Consider the following 23,070-nt stretch of genomic DNA (forward strand, 5'->3'; position numbering starts at 1 on the left):
ACACAGAGAGGCAACAAGCAGAGGCACACAGACAGACACAGGACTACCAAGTAAACAGCCTGGACTGAGTCCTATCAAGATTTGTCACTTTTCTTCTACTAGAGTCTGTTATGTCTGAACTACAACAATGAAAAGTTTGTTCTCTCTCTGGTAGGAATGACTGCATTAAGCAGGTCAAACTCTATTATCAAAAATATCAGGCCGGGCATGGTGGCTTATGCCTGTAATCCCAGCACTTTGGGAGGCCAAGGCAGGCAGAACACGAAGTCAGGAGATCGAGACCATCCTGGCTAACACGGTGAAACCCGTCTCTACTAAAAATACAAAAAATTAGCCGGGTGTGGTGGCAGGCACCTGTAGTCCCAGCTACTTGGGAGGCTGAGGCTGAGGCAAGAGAATGGTGTGAACCCGGGAGGCGGAGCTTACAGTGAGCCAAGATCGTGCCACTGCACTCCAGCCTGGGCAACAGAACGAGACTCTGTCTCAAATAATAAAAAAAAAAAAATCAGTTACAAGTCACCCAGAAAGCTACAGAAATTAGTGCCATGCTAACAAATGCATAACTAAAATGTAACTGTAGGAATTTGATCCACAAAACCCAGTATGCTGATGAAACACCAGGAAAATGCAGTAGAAAGACATGATCACTGTGTTTGAAATCCCCTTAAAGATATGAGACACAATCCCAGAGTAATAAGGCAAAACAGCAACTTGATCAGGTGGTAGAAAATTACCTTTGGAGGACAGGAGGAAATAAGATTAGAATAGTCTGGAACATAGTTAAGTCCAGACTATGAATCTCTCTTCAACAAATCTACCTAAACTTTTTTGGAGTCAATTTACATGTTTACTCAATATAATTTCTTAGGATGATAAAATGCTACAAAATTTCATTCTGTACAATGACAAAAATGAAATGTACAATTTAACTTTCTAACAGTAAAGTTGTTTTTCTTAGTAGGAATAACAAACATGATGATCCATTCAAGGGAAAAAAGGATATTTATCTTTGAATACTTGACTAGGGTAAATAATAGTCAATAAGAATTTGTTGAAGAACAGGAAACATTTCCCAGAACAGGAGCTGCATCTGCAGCTGTGGCCATACAACAAGAAAAAATGCCAGTTGGCCTATTCAAAAACAAACTGGTAAGAAAACTGGTTAATGGTTGAGTTCTCACTCAAAAAATTAACTAATATCAGAATGGCCACTTTGATTTTTTTTTCTTTTGAGAGCGGATCTCATTGTGTCACCCAGACTGGAGTGCAGTGGTGCAATCATGGCTCATTGCAGCCTCCTTGACCTCCCAGGCTCAAGTGATCTTCCCACCTCAGCTTCTTGAGGAGCTGGGACTACAGGCACACACCACCAAGCCCAGCTAATCGTTAAAAAATTTTTTTGTAGAGATGGGGTCTCACTGTATTACCCAAGTTGGTCTCATATTCCTGGGCTCAGATGATTCTCCCACTTCAGCCTCCTGAAATGCTGGGGTTATAGGTCTGAGCCCCCACAGTGGCCTCACTCTGACTTCTAATTCTTCTAGATCTTTTCCTTTAACAAAATTCTTTTTATGAACCAAAAATAAGATTAAATTGTCATAGCTTCTGCCTTTTTTCATTATATAATATCTACTCATATCAAGGGATAATTATCAAGGACAATGATTTCCATTGTAGAATGTGTGGACAAACACTCAGCCCTCCATGTCCATGGGTTCTGCATCCGTGCACTCAACCAACTTCAAATTGAATATACAAAAAATTAAAAAAAATTGTGTCTGAACTAAACATACAGCCACATCTATCATAATACTTTTATGATAATCTTTTCCAGTTTGATTATTCACTAACCATTAACATGCTGCATTGAAACAAAGTAGATGTGTAAGGAGATATTTAATGCTTTCTCTAAAATATGGCAAAACTACTGTTAATTGCCACACAGATTTTTCATTTCTTTAGAAAACACAACAAATTTATTTTTAAAATGTCCCCTGGAACAAAGACGACAATCTCTGGTGACTAGGAAAAGTCCTGCTGCTACTGCACTTCTCTGGCAGAGGCAGAAAAGTAGTTTCTATTCTCCTTCTTATTTTGGCCCTATCTAATCTTTTCTTCTTGTGCTGTTTATATATTAATTCAATAAATACCACTAGAAAGGGATGATGATGGAATACTAAGCCCTATCCCTTGTTTTCCTTTCACTACAGGTTCTCCCTCTGACTTCAGAGAGAGAGCTGAGAAATAAGGGAGCAGAACCAAGTTAAAAGCTCAAAACCCTGAAAGTCTACCCCCTTCAGTGTTGCTCCTATTTTATTTTTATTTATTTATTTTTTTTTTGAGACCGTGTCTTGCTCTTTCGCCCAGGCTGGAGTTCAGTGGTGAGATCTCGGCTCACTGCAAGCTCCGCCTCCCGGGTTCACGCCATTCTCCTGCCTCAGCCTCCCGAGTAGCTGGGACTACAGGCCACCACCACCACGCCTGGCTAATTTTTTGTATTTTTAGTAGACGGGGTTTCACCATGTTAGCCAGGATGGTCTCGATCTCCTGACCTCATGATCCACCCACCTCGGCCTCCCAAAGTGCTGGGATTACAGGCTTCAGCCACTGTGCCCGGCTGCTCCTATTTTTAAAGGACAATAAGGGCCAGGCACAGTGGCTCATGCCTATAAACCCAGCACTTTGGGAAGCTGAGGCAGGAAGATCACTTGAGGCCAAGAGTTTGAGACCAGCCTGGGCAGCACAGCAAGACCCTATCTTTAAAAAAAAAAAAAAGCTGGGCATGAGGCTGGGTGCAGTGGCTCACACCTGTAATCCCAGCACTTTGGGAGGCTGAGGTGAGCAGATCACAAGGTCAGGAGTTCGAGATCAGCCTGGCTAATATGGTGAAACCTCATCTCTACTAAAAATACAAAAATTAGCCAGGCATGGTGACAGGCACCTGTAATCCTAGCTACCTGGGAGGATGAGGCAGAGAATGGCTTGAACCCGGGAGGTGGAGGTTGCAGCGAGCCGAGATCGCACCACTGCACTCCAGCCTGGGTGACAGAGCAAGACTCCATCTCAAAAAAAAAAGAAAAAAAAAGAAAAAAAAAAGAAAAAGAAAACTATATAGGATAAAATTAAAAGAGCAATAGAAACAAATACAAGGACAAGAAATGAAAAGAGAAGGTGTGATTTAGCTTCAAACACTAGAGAAATCTCATTTAAAATTTTTATAAGTACCACTTCTCATAAGAATTCAATTCTCGGCCAGGCACGGTGGTTCATGCCTGTAATTCCAGCACTTTGGAGGCCAAGTTGGGCAGATCACAAGGTCAGGAGTTCGAGACCAGCCTGCCAACATGGTGAAACCCTGTCTCTACCGAAAATACAAAAATTAGCCGGGTGTGGCGGTGCACGCCTGTAATCCTAGCTACTCAGGAGGCTGAGGCGGAAGAATTGCTTGAACCCGGGAGGCAGAGGTTGCAGTGAGCCGAGATCACGCCACTGCACTCCAGCCTGGGTGTCAGAGCAAAAGTCCATCTCCAAAAAAACCCTAAATAAAAAACACCAGACTCCTCAGCCATCTTGGCAGCTGCTCTTAGTTGGGGACCCTCCTGGACTTAAGGCAGGATAGTCTCAAAGAGGAAAAAGTCAGGAGTTGATCAACTCTAGGCTCCAACTTATGAAAAGTGGAAAGTATGTGCTGGGGTAAAAGTAGACTCTGAAGATGATCAGAAAAGGCAAAGCAAAATTGGTCATCCTCACTAAAACTGTCCAGCTTTGAGGAAATCTGAAATAGAGTGCTATACAATGTTGGCCAAAACTGCTGTCCATCACTACAGTGGCAATGATGGGCACAGCATGCAGAAAATACTAGAGAGTATGCACACTGGCTATCACTGATCCAGGCAGTTCTAATATCACTAGAAGCATGCTAGAACAGACTGGTGAAAAGTAAGCCATGCAAAATTTTTATTTAATAAAACTTGTCAGAGCTTGTTTTTTAGAAAAACAAAAACAAAATAAAAAGCACCACCTTGCTATAAATTTGTAAGAGCTTGGGAAACTGAAAAACAATTTCCATGAATTGTACAGTTCCACAAAAACTTTCCCTACTTTACTGTTTGCCAAAAAACAAGTGAACCCCCCAAAACTATACTTTTTATTCCTTGCACGAAAAATCTCACCTATCAATTTCTTCAAGTTTTTCATCTATCATTGGACCCATCTGTTGGCAGATATCTGTAAATACAAAAATACTTACAAATATAGAAACTTAATCCAGTTTAAGCCAATTTCAACAATTTTTAACAACATAGCACCAATATACAACACTATGCATAATACACAGAGATTAAGCTCATGCTAGAGAAAGACTACTATTCAGCACTACCACTACATATTACTATCATGTGACTAAAAGCAAGGTCAACTTTAAAATAAAAACCTCATTATGTTTTCTTGAAACTATTAACTAAGTTGACAGACTGAAATCTGGAGTTATCCCAAAGTCTTAAAGACATCTAGAAAACTATGATTAGTTAACTAAAACAAACTTAAGCCACAGTATATAAACTATGTAACCTTTGCCCATCAGATATGAAGATTTTTCATTTACTTAAGACATTTAAAGATTAAACATACTGTGTATTTCCCAATGTGAACACTGACACAATAAAGAGCACAATGCTGTATTCTATATTCATAACCAGATGTTTCTTCTATAAAAAGATTTAAGAAGAATTATTTACCAGAGATTCTTATCCCAAAGGATTTTTTTTAAAAGCATAAAAAACACGTTTTAATTGTTCTCACATTTCTTAGAGACTAAAAGACACATCAACATGCATCAATTGACTATGTTATGAAGTTAACAATTATCATGTATAATTTGGTCCTTTAAATTCATAATACAAGAACATTAAACAGCGATAAGCATTTTAAACATTTTGACTCAATTTGATGTACTGTTATTTTTAATTCTGTCCTTTTTTGGACTGCAAAAATCTTCAGCCAGTTTTACTAGTGGGCTTAAAGAAATACAAATACTTCCTTTATGAAAAGGATTTGCAGGTTTATGACAATGCCTTCCAAGTCATACTTTTACTATTTTACTGCACTAGTCTGTTCCCCACCAGAGATTTCTAACCTCTAGAGGCAAATACAAGGCAGAAGAAACTGAAGACATCATGAATAGCTAAAATATTAAGTAATATTAAAATAATATAAAATATTCACTAAGTACCTTCTAAATCCAAAAGGTCTTGGGAGTCTGGTTTTGAATCTGTTGGATCTATACTCTGAAGTACCTGCAGGGCTCTATCCATCTTATCCTAAAAAAGTAACAGGACACTTTTTTAAAAACTCAAGAGTTTTAACTTCAGTAAATATGAAATTACTCTTTCCAAGCATTCTCAAAGATAGTACATTTAAATGTCTTGATAGTTTAACTATTAAACAAAAGAGGGACCCTACCTCATCTATATAAACAGGCTCAGGCTCTGATTTCTTAATTTCCTCCACATCATCATCAATTACATTCAATTTGTCCACAGCCGCTATAGAAACAAAGTAATTTTAAGTTCCTCAGCATTTACTTCAGTAATTTTAGCCATTAATTTATAAGTGGCCTATGATTGTCCACAAGAAAAAAAAAGAAGTCCTTCAAATATTCATCACATTTTATAATCAATATTACATACGTTTATTACATACGTTTGGTCATTTATTTCACAAACACTTGTTTAGTACTCATTATGTGCCAGGCATTGTTCTAGGCATTTATACATACACCGGTGAATAAAACAGACAAGAATCCCTAACCTCTTGGAACTTAAAATTTTAGTGGAACAAGTGTACAATATAAACAGCAGCCGACATTTTAGGCATTTTCCTGAAAACTGAGTGTTACCACTGGGGTGAATAAATATATGACAGCAGATTATTATCTAGCAGATTATTAACTAGCTAATTTCATAGTTACATCTACGAGTTCCTTCTACACTCTTCGCTTCTATTAAAAAAACTATTTCCTATATGAACAAAAAATAAAACTTATTTTAAGCTAACTTCGATAATAGTTAAAACAACACTAAACACAAAGTTTTTCATGAAGAGAAGGTTGAAAAAAAACTTACAAATACATAAACCCAGAAAACTATTTAAATGTTCCCTGGAGTATTGCTAGAATGTACCATATTTTAACAAAGTAAATTTTGGTAAAAATAAAACTACAATAAAAACCTATGTAGCCAAACAATTTTAAATCCCAACTGTTAGTCATTTATTTCAAATATTTGGCTAACTTTCAAAGAAGAGAAGTCAGCATAACACAAGGATAAACTGAAAACCCCCAATATTTTTTCCTCTTAATACTCTCCAGCCTATGTCAAGGAGAAATTGCTATATAGAATCCCCTGAGCATGATCTATAAAGTTATTTTTTAAAGGTATCTCCAATATTCCTATCTACTTAGAGAGTCAGTTAAGAGGAATAAAATTATAAATAATGGCAAAGTACTCTATATTCAAATCAGTGAGTATCAACCTCTCACGACTTCATTTTTCTGAATGTATCACTCTACACATACTAAGACGATGTTACACATGCATAATGCTTTCATTTGAAGTTCTTTCTCCTGAACTAGCAAGGACTAGCACTGATATATCCCTCAGTGAGTCAGTGTTAAGGTCAGATTGACTGACCATAGAATCCTGGCTCAATCACTTACTAGACACATAATCCCTCAGCCTCAGTGTCCTTATCTGTAAGACAGGGCAACAAAAGTAGCTATCTCACAGAACTGTGAGATGGAAATGCAATAGTACAGATGACTTAGCATAATGCCTGACAAATAATGAATGCTCAAAAACCAGTAACTATTTCTGATTACCATCATTAGTACTATTATGAGCTGTTCCTTTACACTCAGATTTCCCCACCTCCCTACCTGAATAACAAATGGAATGCTTTCTCAGCATGGTTGACAATGGCTAAAGTGACTAAAATGGAACTGTCTGTGGCTGCAGACTGACTTAAGTTCAGCAGATCTGAAACAGGAAGCTTAGTGGCTTGATTACATTACTTTGTTATTGTTTCAAGCTCCCTAGCATCAAATCAAGGTGAGGAAAGGTCTAAAATTTAGGAGTACTCCTAACCCCAATAATCATATTCGGCACTTGCCAACCACAACCTCCCCACACCACTCCCGCTTTGCCTCTGTGGTTCACTGATGAATCAAAACACTCTTTGTACAGAATAGATATGAACTGCCTCTTACACTACATAGTTAGGTTGATTTCAATAGCTGCATGGTCACATACGATTTTATGCCTGACATTTAACTATGTATGCTAACTCTCAGAGGATGTAAAATAAGAGGAAATAATTCTTGGGATTGACACAGGCTAAATCAACCCCTTAATTTGGTTAAAAAGTAGGTTAGATTGTCATGCCTATACAGAAATGATTTAAAACAAAAGTTAAATGCCAATCTACTTTACATCCAAAACTGAATCATAAAATTTAAGTGAAAAAAACTTAAATAGATCTAATGTTCTCTAAGATTTAACTTACCTGCCTCGGTCTCTATGTTTAAATTAGTTGTTACAAAATTGGATGGGAAAAGTCCTATTCCTCTGTGATTTTCTCCTTTCCACCAATTGGCATCACTAAAAATACAGTGCAAAAAATATCATTTGTTCCCCACATTTTAATACAATAGCAAAGAGGAATTAAAAATTAAATTTAGCCTCCTTTGAATATATCCGTTTATATGCAGCTATAATTAAGTCATTTTTCTTAAATTTAACAAATGATATTAAAAAGTACAAGTAAAACAAATATCCACATCCCTATATCTAAACTTAGAACCAGGCCAGGCGCAGTGGCTCATGCCTATAATCCCAACACTTTGGGAGGCCAAGGTGGACAGATCACCTAAGGTCAGGAGTTTGAGACCAGCCTGGCCAACATGGTGAAACCTCGTCTCTACTAAAAATACAAAAATTAGCCGGGCATGGTGGCACACACCTGTAGTCCCAGCTACTTGGGAGGCTGAGGCAGAAGAATCGCTTAAACCCGGTAGGAGGAGGTTGCAGTGAGCCACGATGGTGCCACTGCACTCCAGTCTGGGTGACACAGCAAGACTCGTCTCAAAAAAAAAAAAAAAAAAAAAAATTAGAACCAATTAGCAATTAATCATTTTTTATTCTGGACTTTAAAAAAGTAAGGCCGGATGCAGTAGGTTATGCCTGCAATCCTAGCACTTTGGGAGGCCGAGGCTGGTGGATCACCTGAGGTCAGGAGTTCGAGACTAGCCTGGCCAACATGGCAAAACCCCGTCTCTACTAAAAATACAAAAATTAGCCAGGTGTGGTGGCAGGTGCCTGTAATCCCAGCAACTTGGGAGGCTGAGGCAGGAGAATCGCTTGAACCCAGAAGGCAGAGGTTGCAGTAAGCTGAGATCACGTCACTGCACTCCAGCCTGGGGGATAGAGTGAGATTCTGTCTCAAAAAAAAATAATAAAATTAAAAAATTAAAAAGTAAACAGGAAACACAACTGCCCTTTAGTAATGACCCCAAATCCCAGCACCACATCCATCTTACCACACTGCCACAATAAAGTTGGTAGCCTTCTTGTCAGTCTGTTTTTTGTTCTTTTACATGTATCTATAGCCAAGTCCATACAGAACAGACAGACATAGATGCTAATCCATACAGATCTTTTTAATTTTATATATTAATACTTTCAAATTTTGCTTATTCCTTTTAAATTAAAATTCCATCACATGAATAGGCCATATTTATCCATTCCTGTATAGATGGACATTTAGGTTGATTCCAGTCTTTCACCATTATAAAGATAAGGTAATGATCATCCTAGACTTGAGGACACACATGCAACAGTTTCTCTGCGCTTATTCACAGACGTGAACTTGCTGGGATTTAAGAATATAAACATTTCTTTTCTTTTTTTTTTTTGAGACGGAGTCTTGCTGTGTCACCCAAGCTGGAGTGCAGTGGCATGATCTTGGCTCACTGCAACCTCTCCCTCCCAGATTCAAGAAATTCTCCTGTCACAGTCTCCCAAGTAGCTGGGACTACAGGTATGCACCACCACACCTATTTTTGTATTTTTAGTAGAGATGGGGTTTTGTCATGTTGGCCAGGCTGGTCTCAAACTTTATCTTAAGTGATCCGCCTGCCTCAGCCTCCCAAAGTGCTGGGATTACAGGTGTGAGCCACCGCACCCAGCCATAAGCATTTCATTTTACTAGATATTGCCAAATGTTCCCTAGAATGGCTGTGAAAATTCACCTTTTCCTTCCCCCGGTTGCATGTAACAATGTCATCTTCCCTTATATGTGATAATTTTCCCAACTAACACTTGATAAACAGACAGGAGAGAAATCGTATTTCATTGTATGCACTTGCATTTCCCAAGCATCTATTTGTGCTTGCTAGCTATTCAGATTGCCTTTTCTGCAAACTGACTGTTCGTATTTTCGCCCACTTTTCTTATTCTACTGGATCATTTGTCTTTTTTCATGGATCTGTAGAAGTTCTTCACATATTTTGGACAGCAGTTGTTTGTCTGAATTATGCAGAGACCTTCTTCTAGGCTGTCGCTGTCTTTTCAGCATATGTTTATGGTTTCTTTAACTGTACAGTGGTTTCTTCCCCTATGCAATCAAATTTGGCAATCTTTTCTTTCATGGCTTATACTTTTACCTTTTTCTACCATTAAACTACTAAATCTATTCTCCTATATATTTAACTGTAGTTTTAGTTTTTTTATTTTTTTTCCCCTCTCCCATGTTTAGGTCTTTAATTCATTTGGAATGAAATTTTGATGTACTATGTGAAACTGATCAAAATTTTATCTGTAGTATAAAAAGAGCCATTAATCACAGCAAAATTTATTAAATAGTCCATCATTTGTTCTACTAATTTATAATACCCTACCTTTCAAACAGTAATCTGTTCATGAGCCTATTTCTAGATTCCATTCTGTTGCAATAGTCCATACATCTGTTTACACATCTTGTTAACGTACCTTAATATCTGCCAGGGAAAATACCCTTCCTATGTTACTCTTTCTCATTTATTGCATACCTTCAAATTTCCACATTAATATTAAATTACTTTTCAAGTTCTCTGGGGAAAAAGTCCTGTTGGGATTTGAACTGGAAATGCACTGAAATTATGCAATAATATAAGAAAAAAGAAATCTTTGTAATATTAAGGTTTCTTCCCTATGAACATGGTATCCTTCTCCATTTACATTTATGTAAAACATAATATGTAAATATATATTTATATTCTTTTACAGCTTTCAAATAATTTTATAATTTAATCCATAAAGACCTTACATATCTTTGTTAGGCTTATTCATTTCTAGATCATTTATATAATTTTTGTTACTACTGATTTTTTTTTTACTACATTTTCTAAAAAGTTGTGATTAAAGCATACTACTGAGTTTTGTATGTTGAGCTTGTATCCAACAACCTTTATGAACTCCTACCACTTGTAATAGTTTGTCCATTGGACTCCTGAATTTTCTATATGGAAAACCATAGTATCTGGAAATAATGATAATTTTATCTATTCCTTTCCAAAAATCTGACTCATTGGATAGACATTCTTAAGTATGAGTCTTATGGATGAATTAATGTCTATGATTATGAAACATCATTTCATTTATGAGCCCTAGAAAGAGATGAAAGAGTTATATATCATCCAAGTTCTTAAAGCCAGAAAATAACTGATGTATTGATGTATTGACAGTTCTAAGATATCACATCTGCAAATATCTATGGAAGATAGGAAAAATTTTCTTTCTCTAACAAACATATTTTTAAGTTAACTTTTCATTTTGAAAAGGAGAGCTGAACTTGAGAAATTTTTGTATAAAACGAGAAAACCCAAACCTGTGAAATGGATGCAAGTGTTTCATATGAACCTACCAACAACTGTATGTGTACCCTTCCTTAGTGGTCCTACCAATATAGGATAATTTTCCTCCCAGCCACTACTACAAACTCTTTGATGAAGCATAAAAGTAGGCAAAGCAATTAAATTGACAACTCCTTCCCAGCCCTAATCCAGCTCTATATTCTCTCCACTGACTACAAGTTGATTCTATGGAATGTTGATGGCAAAAAAACATTGTTCAAGTTTAAATTCCCAAATTAAAGAAATTGGCACTCTAATTTTACACAAACCATTTAATAATTAAAGAAAATTTTAATGTAGCATTTATATTTAGAGCTTTTTATATTAAAAAAAAGAATAAATCACAACTGAGTGAAAAACGAAAAATGATACAAGTGTAAAGAACATAAACCTCACCTTCAACAAACATTATTCAGCTAACATTTCTGAAAACCTACCATGGAGAAAATAGTACCTTCAGGCTAAGCATTGAAATTACAAAGATAATTAAGACACCATTTGTGCCCTCAAGAAGTTTAAAATCTAGCACAAAGCTGTAGTCCCAGCTACCCATGAGGCTGAGGGAGGAGGCCTGCTTGAGCCCAGGAGCCCAGGCTGTAGTGTGCTATGCTCACGTCTGTGAATAACCACTGCACTCCAGCCTCGGCAACCCAGTCATATCCTATCCATAAAAACAAGAAAAAAAGAATCTAGCAGTGTTTTACAACCTCTCCTACAGAACTGACTAAAAATATGTTATCTTGCTTTACCTTCAGAATTTTTCTCCTTTCCCCTTCCTCCCACCCAAGGAAGTGATGAGCCTCTTCAGAATCAACTGATTTAGTAGAGAGACATACATAAAGAAGTGCAGTTTGCCCTCTGTATCTGGCGAGTGCTACATCCATGGACTCAACAAACCCCAAATCAAAAGTATTCACGAAAGATAAACAAAAATGACAATAGAACAAAAATTTTTTTAATACAATATATTGTATTTAAAAATACAATATAGTGATTTGCATAGCATTTACATTGTATCAGGTACTATAAGTTATCTAGAGATAATTTAAAGTATACAGGAAGATGTGTGTAAGTTATATGCAAATATGATGCCATTTTATATTGAAGACTTGCATCTGTGGATTTTGGTATCAACAGGAGTTCTGGAACCAACTCTCTAAGGAACTGAGCAATGACTCTATTTAAAATACAGTATGAGAAATGCCGTTATATATGTTCAGAGAGCTATAGCTCAAAGAAGAGAACTCTTAACTCCACTGGGAGCTAAAAAGCAGAGAAAGGTTGAAAGGCTTCTCAGAGGATATAAAATCTGACACGGGTTTTGAAGGTTAAGTAGGCACTTGCCAGGAGGAAAAGAAAATTAAGTCTGTGGAAATAAAAATGACATTTTGCCCTCCTGCCATTGATAAGCAAGAAAACAAGGCACAAACAAACAAAAAACTCTGCACTCTGAGATAAAACAAAAAATGTTACCGTATTTAGTTTCAGGTCTCAAAGTACATAAAAACTTGAGCCTTTCCTTTTAACTACTGATTTCTTAACAAAAAGTACTCACCTGCTAACTTTTGCAATGACAATGACTGAAGGTAGTGATGTCCTTTATGGATATAATAATCACATGACAAAACTGCTATTTCTACCATGAACATATAAATAGTAAACCTGGAAAAACCTGGTAACCTTGTGGGGGTCTTTTCCTTAAAATACCTGTTTTACTTTTTAACATGCGGAGGCAACTTTTCTAAAGCCTGGACTCCCTTGCAAACTGTCCTTGAAAGTAAAGTTCTTTTCCTTTTCTAAATGCTTTTACCTCCTTCAGCAGGGCTTTCCAGGCAGACAGAACCAAAGGTGCAATGCTACAGAGGACTAAGCAGAAAATGGCATTTTTGGAACTGCAAGAATTCCACTTGATTATTTGAAATGGTACACAGAAAACAAACATGGAGTGAGCCAGGCACAGTGGCTCACGCCTGTAATCCCGGCACTGTGGGAGGCTGAGGCGGGTGGAACACTTCAGGCCAGGAGTTTGAGACCAGCCTGGCCAACATGATTAAACCCTGTCTCTACCCCTAAAAATACAAAAAATTAGCTGGGCATGGTGGTGCACGCCTGAATTCCCAGCTACTCAGGAGGTTGAGGTGGGAGAATCACTTGAACCTGGGAGGTGGAGGTTGCAGTGAGCCAAGATCACGCCATTGCACTCCAGCCTGGGTGACAGAGTGAGACCCTGTCTCAAAAAAAAAAAAAAAGAAAAGAAAAGAAACATGGAGTGGTAAGATAAAGCTAAAAGTGTAGAAAGTAAAACACTTTCTTGATATACTCCATTAATAAAAAACGTGCGCCTTTGGGCCGGCACCGTGGCTCACGCCTGTAATCCCAGCACTTTGGGAGGCCGAGGTGGGCAGATCACCTGAGGTCAGGAGTTTGAGATCAGCCTGGCCAACATGGCAAAACCCTCTCTACTAAAAATACAAAAATTAGCCAGGCATGGCGGCGCATGCCTGTAATCCCAGCTACTGAGGAGGCTGAGGCAGGAGAATCACTTGAACACAGGGGGCGGGGGTTGCAGTGAGCTGAGATGGCACCACTGCACTCCAGCCTGGACAACACAGCGAGACTCTGTCTCAAATAAATAAATAAGAAATGTGCACCTTTTCTATCAGCTCAATGTTTTTTTGTTTGTTTGTTTGTTTTTTTGAGACAGAGTCTCGCTCTGTCGCCCAGGCTGGAGTGCAATGGCGTGATCTTGGCTCACTGCAACCTCTGCCTCCCGGGTTCCAGCGATTCTCCTGCCTCAGCCTCCCAAGTAGTCCCAAGCTGGGACTACAGGCGTGCGCCACCATGCACAGCTAATGTTTCTATTTTTAGTAGAGATGGGGTTTCACCATATTGACCAGGGTGGTCTCGAACTCCTGACCTTGTGATCCGCCCGCCTCAGCCTCCCAAAGTGCTGGGATTACAGGTGTGAGCCACCACGCCCTGCCAGCTCAATGGTTCTTAAACGGAGATCCAAGAATGATATATTTTCAAGGGACTTCAAGGGACTTCTGTGTGTGAAAATTTTACGCTTCAAATTCCACAGAAGTATAAAAACAATGAGTAGAGTCATTTTCTGGATGACTTCCTTTTAACCGAAGACTGTCATTTAACTTTAGCATGCAAGTTTGCATTTGTCTACCAGCGATTACCAATCACCTAAAATGACAATATTTTACCCATAAGCATGCTTATAGCAACTATAAAAGTAGGGTGTCCTATCGTCAAAATGACAGCAATTGACCTGCATATTCCATCATATTCATGTTGAATTCTCTTAGCAGTTACAAATAAAAAAGTTCTCTTTTGAGGTGATAAATCTTAACTGAAAATTGTTTTGTGAGCAGCAATTTATTTTAGAAAATTTTGTTATGTAAAGTAATGCTCTAAATTAAAATCTTAGATAAAACCACTCATTTTGTTTTTATTTTATAAATATCTTTAACTTCATAGTTGTATAAGAGTATCAAAACGGTAAACCTAAGTTCTTTTGTAAGTACTCTAACTAAAAGACACTCATAAGCCTGACATTTCAGACTGTCAGTGTTCAGAGCCCACACTATCTCTCCACCTTTACAGACAGTGTCAAATTCATGATGGCATGACTTACGATGGTGCAAAAGTGATACACACTCAGATACCCATAAACCATTCTGGTTTTTACTTTCAGTACAGTATTCAATAAGTTACATGAGATATTCAATACTTTATTATAATAAATAGGCTTTGTGTTAGATGATTTTGCCCAACTGTAGGCTAATATAAGTTGAGAAACATCTGTATTTCTATCTATTCTCCTTCAGGGATCATGGTGTTCCACTCCAAATGATTATTTAAAAAATTTTTCTTTATGGAAAAAAGATTTTCTAAGTGAAGATGGTACTATCCTGATTGCCTAAGAGACCTTCCTTTTCCCATCCTCAATTTCTTGCAAAATTTTTTATCTTATCAAAACCAATCAAGATACACACCTGAAATGGAGCTGCAGGATAAGCCTTCTTTGCCAGACGCTTGCACCAAGTGTAAATCTGCTATCTGGGCTCCAACAGCACCTCTTTTATGGTATTCACCACATTCTGCCTTCCATACAATTGTCTATATGGTAATTTTAACTCCCTTATTTTATTCTAGGTTTTATGAAGACAGAACTGTGTCCTCATTTGTTATTAATTATAAATAGTCGATTACATAACATTTTCTCCATAAATATTTACCACAGTAAAGTAAAACCATTACTTATCTACCTTTTATTTAAAAATATACTAGAAATATATTAGACTAGTGTGTTATAAATAACTAAGTTATTTATAATGGATACCAAATACATCTGCAATCTGTGTTCACAGCAACAAGCTTACTTCTCACTCTTGCTAAATTTCATGAATTTCTTTTAAAAGTACAGAACAGTATTAAGCTCTACAGAGATTGATCTATTTTTTTATGACAGCTTTAAATGGTAGAGAAATTCTGAGGAGAGTACAGTAGTAGATTAAGAACTGGGGAGGAGCCAAGTATGGCTTTTGGTGCTCTGATCAAGGGTATATCGCTATATTTCTTCCTAAAGTTTTTCTGCCAGTAATTTCAGTACACACAACTGCCAACGTAAACATATTCAAGTAACTGAGTATTTACATGTTTCCCAATTGTGGTCATCAACAATATTATTTAATACGTCTTTCATCCAAGATATAAATTATCAAATATAACAAACATAAATTATCAAATATAATGAGAAGAGGCTCACATTATCTGCCTAACTTTTATTTCAGAAAAAACAAGGTATGAAAAGGTTCTATTGTGATTTAAACACACTAAAAGTCAAAGAACTGAATACTCTGGATTCTAAATTAAGGGCATTACACTTTAAACCTTCCCATAAAGATTTAAAACATACCTGTCATCCAAAACAATAATTATTTCACCATGTTTAAAGGTGAGTTCATTGTCCTCAACAGCTTCAAAATCATATAAAGCTCTCACTTTCCGTGCAACCTTATTATTTAACTGAATTTCTGAGGATGGATATAAGGATTTTGTTTCTGTGTGTTGCTGTTTCTGTTCTTGCAGCGATAATTCAATAGCTAGTTTCAAAAATTAAAATGCAAAGAAACTGGAATTAATTTTGATAAAATAAACATTAGATGACAATGTAAAATTTAATAAGAATAAATCAAGCATTTTATTTGTCTAATTACATGCTACAGTTAACTTTCGGGAGGGCGGGGCAGGGCAGGGAACCATGACATTTTTAAAAAAAAGTTTTTGCTCATTCTTTATTATCACGGTCTGTCATATACAGCAGCAATTATTTTTATAGCAAACAGATTGTGACATTATAATATGGGTAGCTTTCCATATAGGATAAGCCATGAACATATTTCTGTGCTTGACTCATAACTTTGGCATTAAAAAAAGGTGAAATGTAATCTCTCCAAAGGTAGCACATCAAATACATATTATTGAAAAAAGATAATGAATTAAATTCATTTGATAGCATGTCATTTGTTTTCCTTACTTTTTGGATGCTACTAGTTTTTAGATTTGAGGCAGAAATAAAAGTATACTAGTTTTATTATCATTTTTATTTCAAAAAAATGTTCTGACAAATACATATATATATTTTTTGAGATGGAGTCTCACTCCGTCGCCAGGCTGGAGCACAGTGGTGACATCTCGGCTCACTGTAACCTCCGCCTCCTGGGTTCCAGCGATTCTCCTGCCTCAGCCTCCTGAGTAGTTGGGACTACAGGCGCCCGCCACCATGCCCAGCTAATTTTTGTATTTTTAGTAGAGATGGGGTTTCACCTTGTTGGTCAGGCTGGTCTCGATCTCTTGACCTCGTGATCTGCCAACCTCGGCCTCCCAAAGTACTGGGACTACAGGCGTGAACCACCACGCCCAGCCCTGACAAAGATATTTCAAGCAACACTAAATTACATGTGCTTGATCATTTACCTTTAGCTATGTCTTCATCCTCTTTGTTTTTGTTCGATGACGTACCATTCTTGGCAGCAGCTGAGACAGTCTGTAAATGTATGAGTAAAATGAACACAACTACCTTTTCAAACAAAACACAAGCTCTATAATTACTTGCAGATGGTAAATTTTAAAAAATACTGATATAACTGAGTTTCATTTAAAAGTGAAGTTCTTTTTTGAGACAGGGTCTCACTCTGTCAGCCAGGTTGGAGTGCATGGCACAGTCATAGCTCACTGTAACCTCCAACTCCTGGGCTCAAGTGATCCTCTTGCCTCAGCCTCCTGGGAAGCTGGAACTACAGGTGTATGCATCCACACCCAGCTAATTTTTATTTTTTGTAGAGACGGGGTCTCACTATGTTTCCTGGGCTGATCTGCATCTCTTAGCCTCAAGTGATTCTCCTGTCTCAGCCTACCAAAGTGCTAAGATTACAGGCATGAGCCACCATCCCTGGTCTAAAAGTGAAGTTCCTTATAATAATTTTAAGTAATTGTTTTCAAATACTAAAATAAAACCAGATTTTTCAAGAAAACATTATAAACTCACACAGGGCTCAAACTGGCTTAGATTTTGCATAAATGTAACACAGAACTTGGCATACAGAAAGTACTTAAATATTAATAGAATTTTAAAAAGACTCTTTTCTGACTGTATTCCCGATCTCAATTGTCCAAGGTCTCTTAGTGAGAGGAGCTCTGCTATAGGAGTACAGCTACATGAGGAGTGCCAGCAAGAAGTCATGATCATCACTGAAGACAGAGGAGTGGGGACAGAGACAAGAGGTGCAGTTCTAGGAATATGTGTGAAGTCCTTTTACTAGTTATTGTGGCTGGGTGGCAGTGGTCTGCCAGACATAGCAGTGAAGTAAGGAAGGTCATGCTTGAATTTAATAAACAGCATGTAAGACAGGTATCCAGGACTCTGATCCATTAACCGGTTCTTTACATAGATTTTTCAGAAAAATATGCAGAAAGGACAGAACAGGAAAATGTTTCCTTTTTATTACTTATAAGACTCTTGTCTCAAAACCCTACCTTGTACCCTTAGGTCTGGTCAGCTATAAAGAATCTTTTTTCGGCCAGCGTGGTGGCCCATGCCTGTAATCCCAGCACTTTGAGAGGTCGAGGCAGGTGCATCACCTGAGGTCAGAAGTTTGAGACCAGCCTGGCCAACATGGTGAAACCCCATCTCTACTAAAAATACAAAAAATTAGCCAGGCATGGTGGTAGGCACCTGCAATCCCAGCTACCCTAGAGGCTGAGGCAGGAGAATTGCTTGAACCCGGGAGACGGAGACTGCAGCGAGCTGAGGTTGCGCCATTGCACTCCAGCCTGGGCAACAAGAGCAAAACTCCATCTCAAAAAAAAAAAAAAATCTTTTTTTCTCTTTAATCTATGATCTAAAATAAAAGAAAATATAGTACTTCTCATAGTCTCTTTCCCTAGCCCATATCCTAATATTAATGGGAAGGAATAAGGTACTGAGAGCAAAACCCAAGGAATAGTATTTTTCTCCCCTAGACCTAAAAAAACCAGCCCACTCCATGAGTCAACATCCCTGCCTCCACACCCCAGTTCTACTAAAGCTATCCCCTCTCCCAGCAAATAGATTTCTAGTCTTACATTTCCATCCATCTTGTATGTGAAGCATTCACTCTAGGCACATTCACTCTTCAACAAACAAGTCTTGAGCCTCTCCATTCCATGAATTTGTTCATTTCACTTACCTCCTGATATGACTTCTTCACTTCTAACAAAATATTAATACATTCAAGTCCCAAAATTCTACCTCTTTACCTTCTTCACCATTCCAATCTGTAGTCACCTCTTTCTCTCTTTGGTATTAAGATAGACAGTATACAGTCTATTCCCCTCATCCTGTATTTGTCACTTACAATCTAAATTAGTTATTTTTCACATGTATAAAGCTATCATTCAAATTTGCTACAAATTTCTTGAATATAAGGGCTATGTCATATACCTATGCCTTTTGCATGACTGTAGACTCAGAGGAACATTAAATACACTATGTCTGATTAACTTCACAAGGTTCTGATATGTGGAAGAAATACACATAAAAACTAGAATGTCTACTAAATGTAAGGAAGGCACTATGCTAGAGAGTCATTTGGGAAGTAAAGGTGGAAAATGATAATCTAGACATACCTTGCCTAGTCTTTACATAACATACATACCTTCAAAATATTATAGGGTCAACCATGGGTCTGAATGAATCTCTCACCTGAGAACCTGCTGGAGGAAAAGTAATTCCTTCTTCTTTCATAGATTTAATAGTTGCAGATATTAGACTAAACTGAGGGTCCTTCTGAAATTCTTCTGACCACTCCACCATTAAAGATTTCAGTTTTTCACATACTTTAGGATGTGCCTTTTAAGGAAAAGGAAAGGAAAATAAACAAAAATCTATGGTTAAAATAAGCACTTAAATTATTTAACAAGGAGAATTACCATCAAAATTCTCTTTAATTATATGAACATCAACAAAAGTCCTGAAATTTCTAGCCTAGTTAAGTAATTGATAGATGCCTATCTACATGTTGTGATATAGTTGTTTCATACAAAATGACTGTTTTTAACACCAATTCCTAAGTCTTACTATAACGACAACAAATCTTTTATATTCAGAGATTATTTCCTCCATGTTTTGGAGAATGGAGCCAGAGAAACCTGGATGTAAATCTTGGCTATTCCACTTACCAGCTGCATGACCTTGGACAAGTTACTTCTAAGTCTCAGTTTTTGCATTTATAAAATAAGAATGATAAGGGAATCTAACTTCCAAGAATCTAATGCTCCAAGGGTAGTTAAGAGCATTCAACAATACAGTATATGTAAAATGCTTAAAGTAATGACTACTTACCAGCCCTCAAAAAGGATTTGCTATTATTTACAGTATATATACTTTGGGGAGAATAGTTTTTGGTGCTACAAATTAAAAAATCAAATTTCAGAACAGTTTATTTCATTTCAATGTATCTAAAAATGATTTCATTTATAATACTTTAGTAATGCCACATATAGTTATAATGACACACAATCTACATTTTTTTAATGACTTAAAGTTCTTCTGTTTTTAAAATTTACCTTATTTTTAATCACAGCACGTACTTCTGTTGCAAAATCACGGGAACATACTTCTAAATGAAATATCTTTCCACAGTTTGCCACACAAGCCCCAAGAAGCTATTAATTGAAATAAAAATTAAGATACGAATATTGAAATATTAACTTACTGTAATTAAAAACACATTTAAAATTTGCATCAAATAATAACACGACTTGTACTCACAGTTAGTGCCTGCAGAGCAACATGTGGAACCTTATGATTTACTCTTTTCATTATGGCTTTTAGGCAATCTTTCGCTCTAAAAAAAAAGAGAGAGAGACAGTTAAGTATTTATTGATAAATTTAATTCAAACATTAAGGTATTACTCTATTACCAAATAATTTTATATTTAATGGCTCATGCCTGTAATTCCAACACTTTGGGAAGCCAAGGCAGGAGGATCACTTGAGCCCATGAATTTGAGACCAGCCTGGACAACAAAGTAAGATCTCATCTCTATAAAAAACTTAAAAATTAGCTGGGCATGGTGGCATGTGTCTGTACTCCTAGCTACTCAGGAGGCTGAGGCAAGAGGATTGCTTGAGCCCAGGAAGCTGCTGTGAGCTGTGTCATGCCACTATACTCCAGCCTGGATGACAGAGCGAGACCGTGTCTCAAAATAAAATAAAGTAAGTATAAAATAAAAATAAACTAAACTAAAATCCTGGAAATTTCACAATGTTAAAGGAATAAATCTATAAAATGATTTTACACAATATTTTGTTTATAGGCTCATAGAACTTTAAAAAAAAAAAAGCATGTTGCAAATGTCGTGTATTCCAAAATCAAGAGACAAACCATTTCACAAAAGGTCTGTCAACACAAGAGATGTATACCAGATCTTTCCATTTCTTCAAGACAGGTTTAGCTTTCAAACAGCAAAATATTATCTTGAAAAAAACTAACATGATATATAATTTTAAGAGGTTCAAGTATAAACATGTGAATGTACTATGAAAAGCTTTAATGTTAAAACAAATGCTTTCATCGCTCTTCTAAATTTCTAACATATAGTTCAGCTAACTGCCACATCTCCCCAAAAGCACTTTTTTATATTCACTTTTTTCATTTTGTTAATCTATTATATTTATATGTATATTATTTGAAGACTTTTTTGTTATATTATCTACTGTGTTATCTACTTCATTATTTAAAAGTTCCCATACCTATAGAAGTCCCAGAGGAATTCCTTAAATAACTCACCTATACATTGTTATCATGTATCCTATTGTGTCAAGGCTTTAATTATGTGTGTTACTATAGCAGATTTTCAGTTGAACTCTTTTTCATGTAAGTTAATCCCATAAATCCAGCATTCAGGTTTTTTTAACTTTTATGTCCCAAAAGTAAAACAACTGACCCTTTAACTACATGAAAGTTGGGACACCAACACCCCACGCAGCCGAAAATCTGTGTATAACTTTTGATTCCCCAAAAACCTAACTATTAATAGCCTCTTTTTTTTTTTTTTTTTTTTTTGAGACAGAGTCTCACTCTACCGCCCAGGCTGGAGTGCAGTGGTGCCATCTCGGCTCACTGCAAGCTCCGCCTCCTGGGTTCAAGCGATTTTCCTGTCTCAGCCTCTCAAGTAGCTGGGATTACAGGCGCACACCATTATGTCCAGCTAAGTTTTGTATTTTTAGTAGAGACGGGGTTTCACCATGTTGGCCAGGCTGGTTTTGAACTCCTGACCTCAAGTGATCTGCTCGCCTCGGCCTCTCAAAGTGCTGGGATTACAGGCGTGAGCCACTGCGCACAGCCAACTAACAGCCTACTCTTGACCAGAAGCCTCACCAATACCATAAACAGTAGATGGACATATATTGTGTATATACATAATATACTGTATTCTTACAATAAGGTAAGCTAGAGAAAAAAAAAATGTTGTTAAGGAAATCATGAGTTGGAGGAAGAGGGGTTGGTCTTGCTGTCTTAGAGGTGGCAGAGGTGAAAGAAAACCTATGTATAAGTGGACCCTCACAGTTTAAATCTGTGTTGTTCAAGGGTCAACTGTGATGAAGTCTCATTTTCCTCTCAAAGTTACATCACAAAAAGAGACACTGGTTATCAAGTTCCTAGACATTCACTGAGCATGACTGGACATCTTACCCATTAGGAGTACTTCCAACTTTGTCACATATGTCCATAATAAGACTCCAATCTTCTGTAGTGTTGTACTCATTCGTGGCTTTTTCTATAAAATATATTGGCATACACAACAATGAGGACACATCTCATATAACACTAAAATACCAGTAAAGGCCCAACAGTTAAGAAATCCTACCTTTTCTATTGCCGAAGATACTACAGATGACCTTCAGAAGACAAAAGTACTTCTACTAACTTCAATTTTAAATTGTATAATTAAATGAACTAAATATCTTGAGGTAAAGCAATAAAATGCCTTCTAAATAAACAAATTACTAAGTATCAATAATCCCATCAAATTCTAATTTGGAAGAAAGTTTTAAAAATGTTATCATCAGGGCTGGGCATGGTGGCTCATGCCTGTAATCCCAGGCATGGGAGGCCAAGGCAGGAGGATCGTGTGAGGCCAGGAGTTTGAGACCAGCCTGGGCAATATAGACAGACCCTGTCTCTACGAAAAATAAATTTTAAAAATTAGCCAGGCATGGTGGCAAATGCCTGTAATCTTAGCTACTTGGGAGGCTGAAATGGGAGGACTGCTTGAGCCTATGACTTTAAGGCTGCAGTGAGCTATTATCATGCTACTGCACTCCAGCCTGGATGACAGGGTGAGACTCTATCTCTTAAAAAAATTAGAAAGTATATCATACAAGTAAATATGCACTAAACTGTCCAATAAAGCATTGGTTTTGTAAATTTTTTAATAGAGAAGGGGTCTCACTATGTTGCCCAGGCTGGTCTTGAACTCCTGAGCTCAAAGAATCCTCCTCCTTGGCTCCCAAATGTTGGGATCACAGGCCACTGCACCCAGCCTGAAGCACTGTTTTCAATAGC

At 37.2% G+C, this 23,070-nt stretch overlaps 1 protein-coding gene and 1 pseudogene across 1 annotated transcript in view; one reads left to right on the forward strand and one right to left on the reverse strand.

Moving 5' to 3' along the window:
• The window catches only part of STAM2 (signal transducing adaptor molecule 2), a 57,290-nt gene that overhangs the window by 11,270 nt on the left and 22,950 nt on the right, over positions 1-23,070 (reverse strand). The window contains exons 2-11 of the mRNA XM_003776006.5: positions 22,198-22,282; positions 20,271-20,346; positions 20,066-20,164; positions 19,203-19,349; positions 16,937-17,006; positions 15,876-16,062; positions 7,561-7,655; positions 5,461-5,543; positions 5,231-5,318; positions 4,173-4,227 (exon numbers count right to left, since the gene is read on the reverse strand). Coding sequence (XP_003776054.2) covers positions 4,173-4,227; positions 5,231-5,318; positions 5,461-5,543; positions 7,561-7,655; positions 15,876-16,062; positions 16,937-17,006; positions 19,203-19,349; positions 20,066-20,164; positions 20,271-20,346; positions 22,198-22,282 — 985 coding nt within the window. The remainder of the gene's footprint in view (positions 1-4,172; positions 4,228-5,230; positions 5,319-5,460; positions 5,544-7,560; positions 7,656-15,875; positions 16,063-16,936; positions 17,007-19,202; positions 19,350-20,065; positions 20,165-20,270; positions 20,347-22,197; positions 22,283-23,070) is intronic.
• On the forward strand, positions 1,120-3,943 carry LOC112132297 (large ribosomal subunit protein eL30-like; annotated as a pseudogene).

Source organism: Pongo abelii, chromosome 11 (assembly GCF_028885655.2).
Source record: "Pongo abelii isolate AG06213 chromosome 11, NHGRI_mPonAbe1-v2.0_pri, whole genome shotgun sequence".
NCBI classification, from domain to species: domain Eukaryota; kingdom Metazoa; phylum Chordata; class Mammalia; order Primates; family Hominidae; genus Pongo; species Pongo abelii.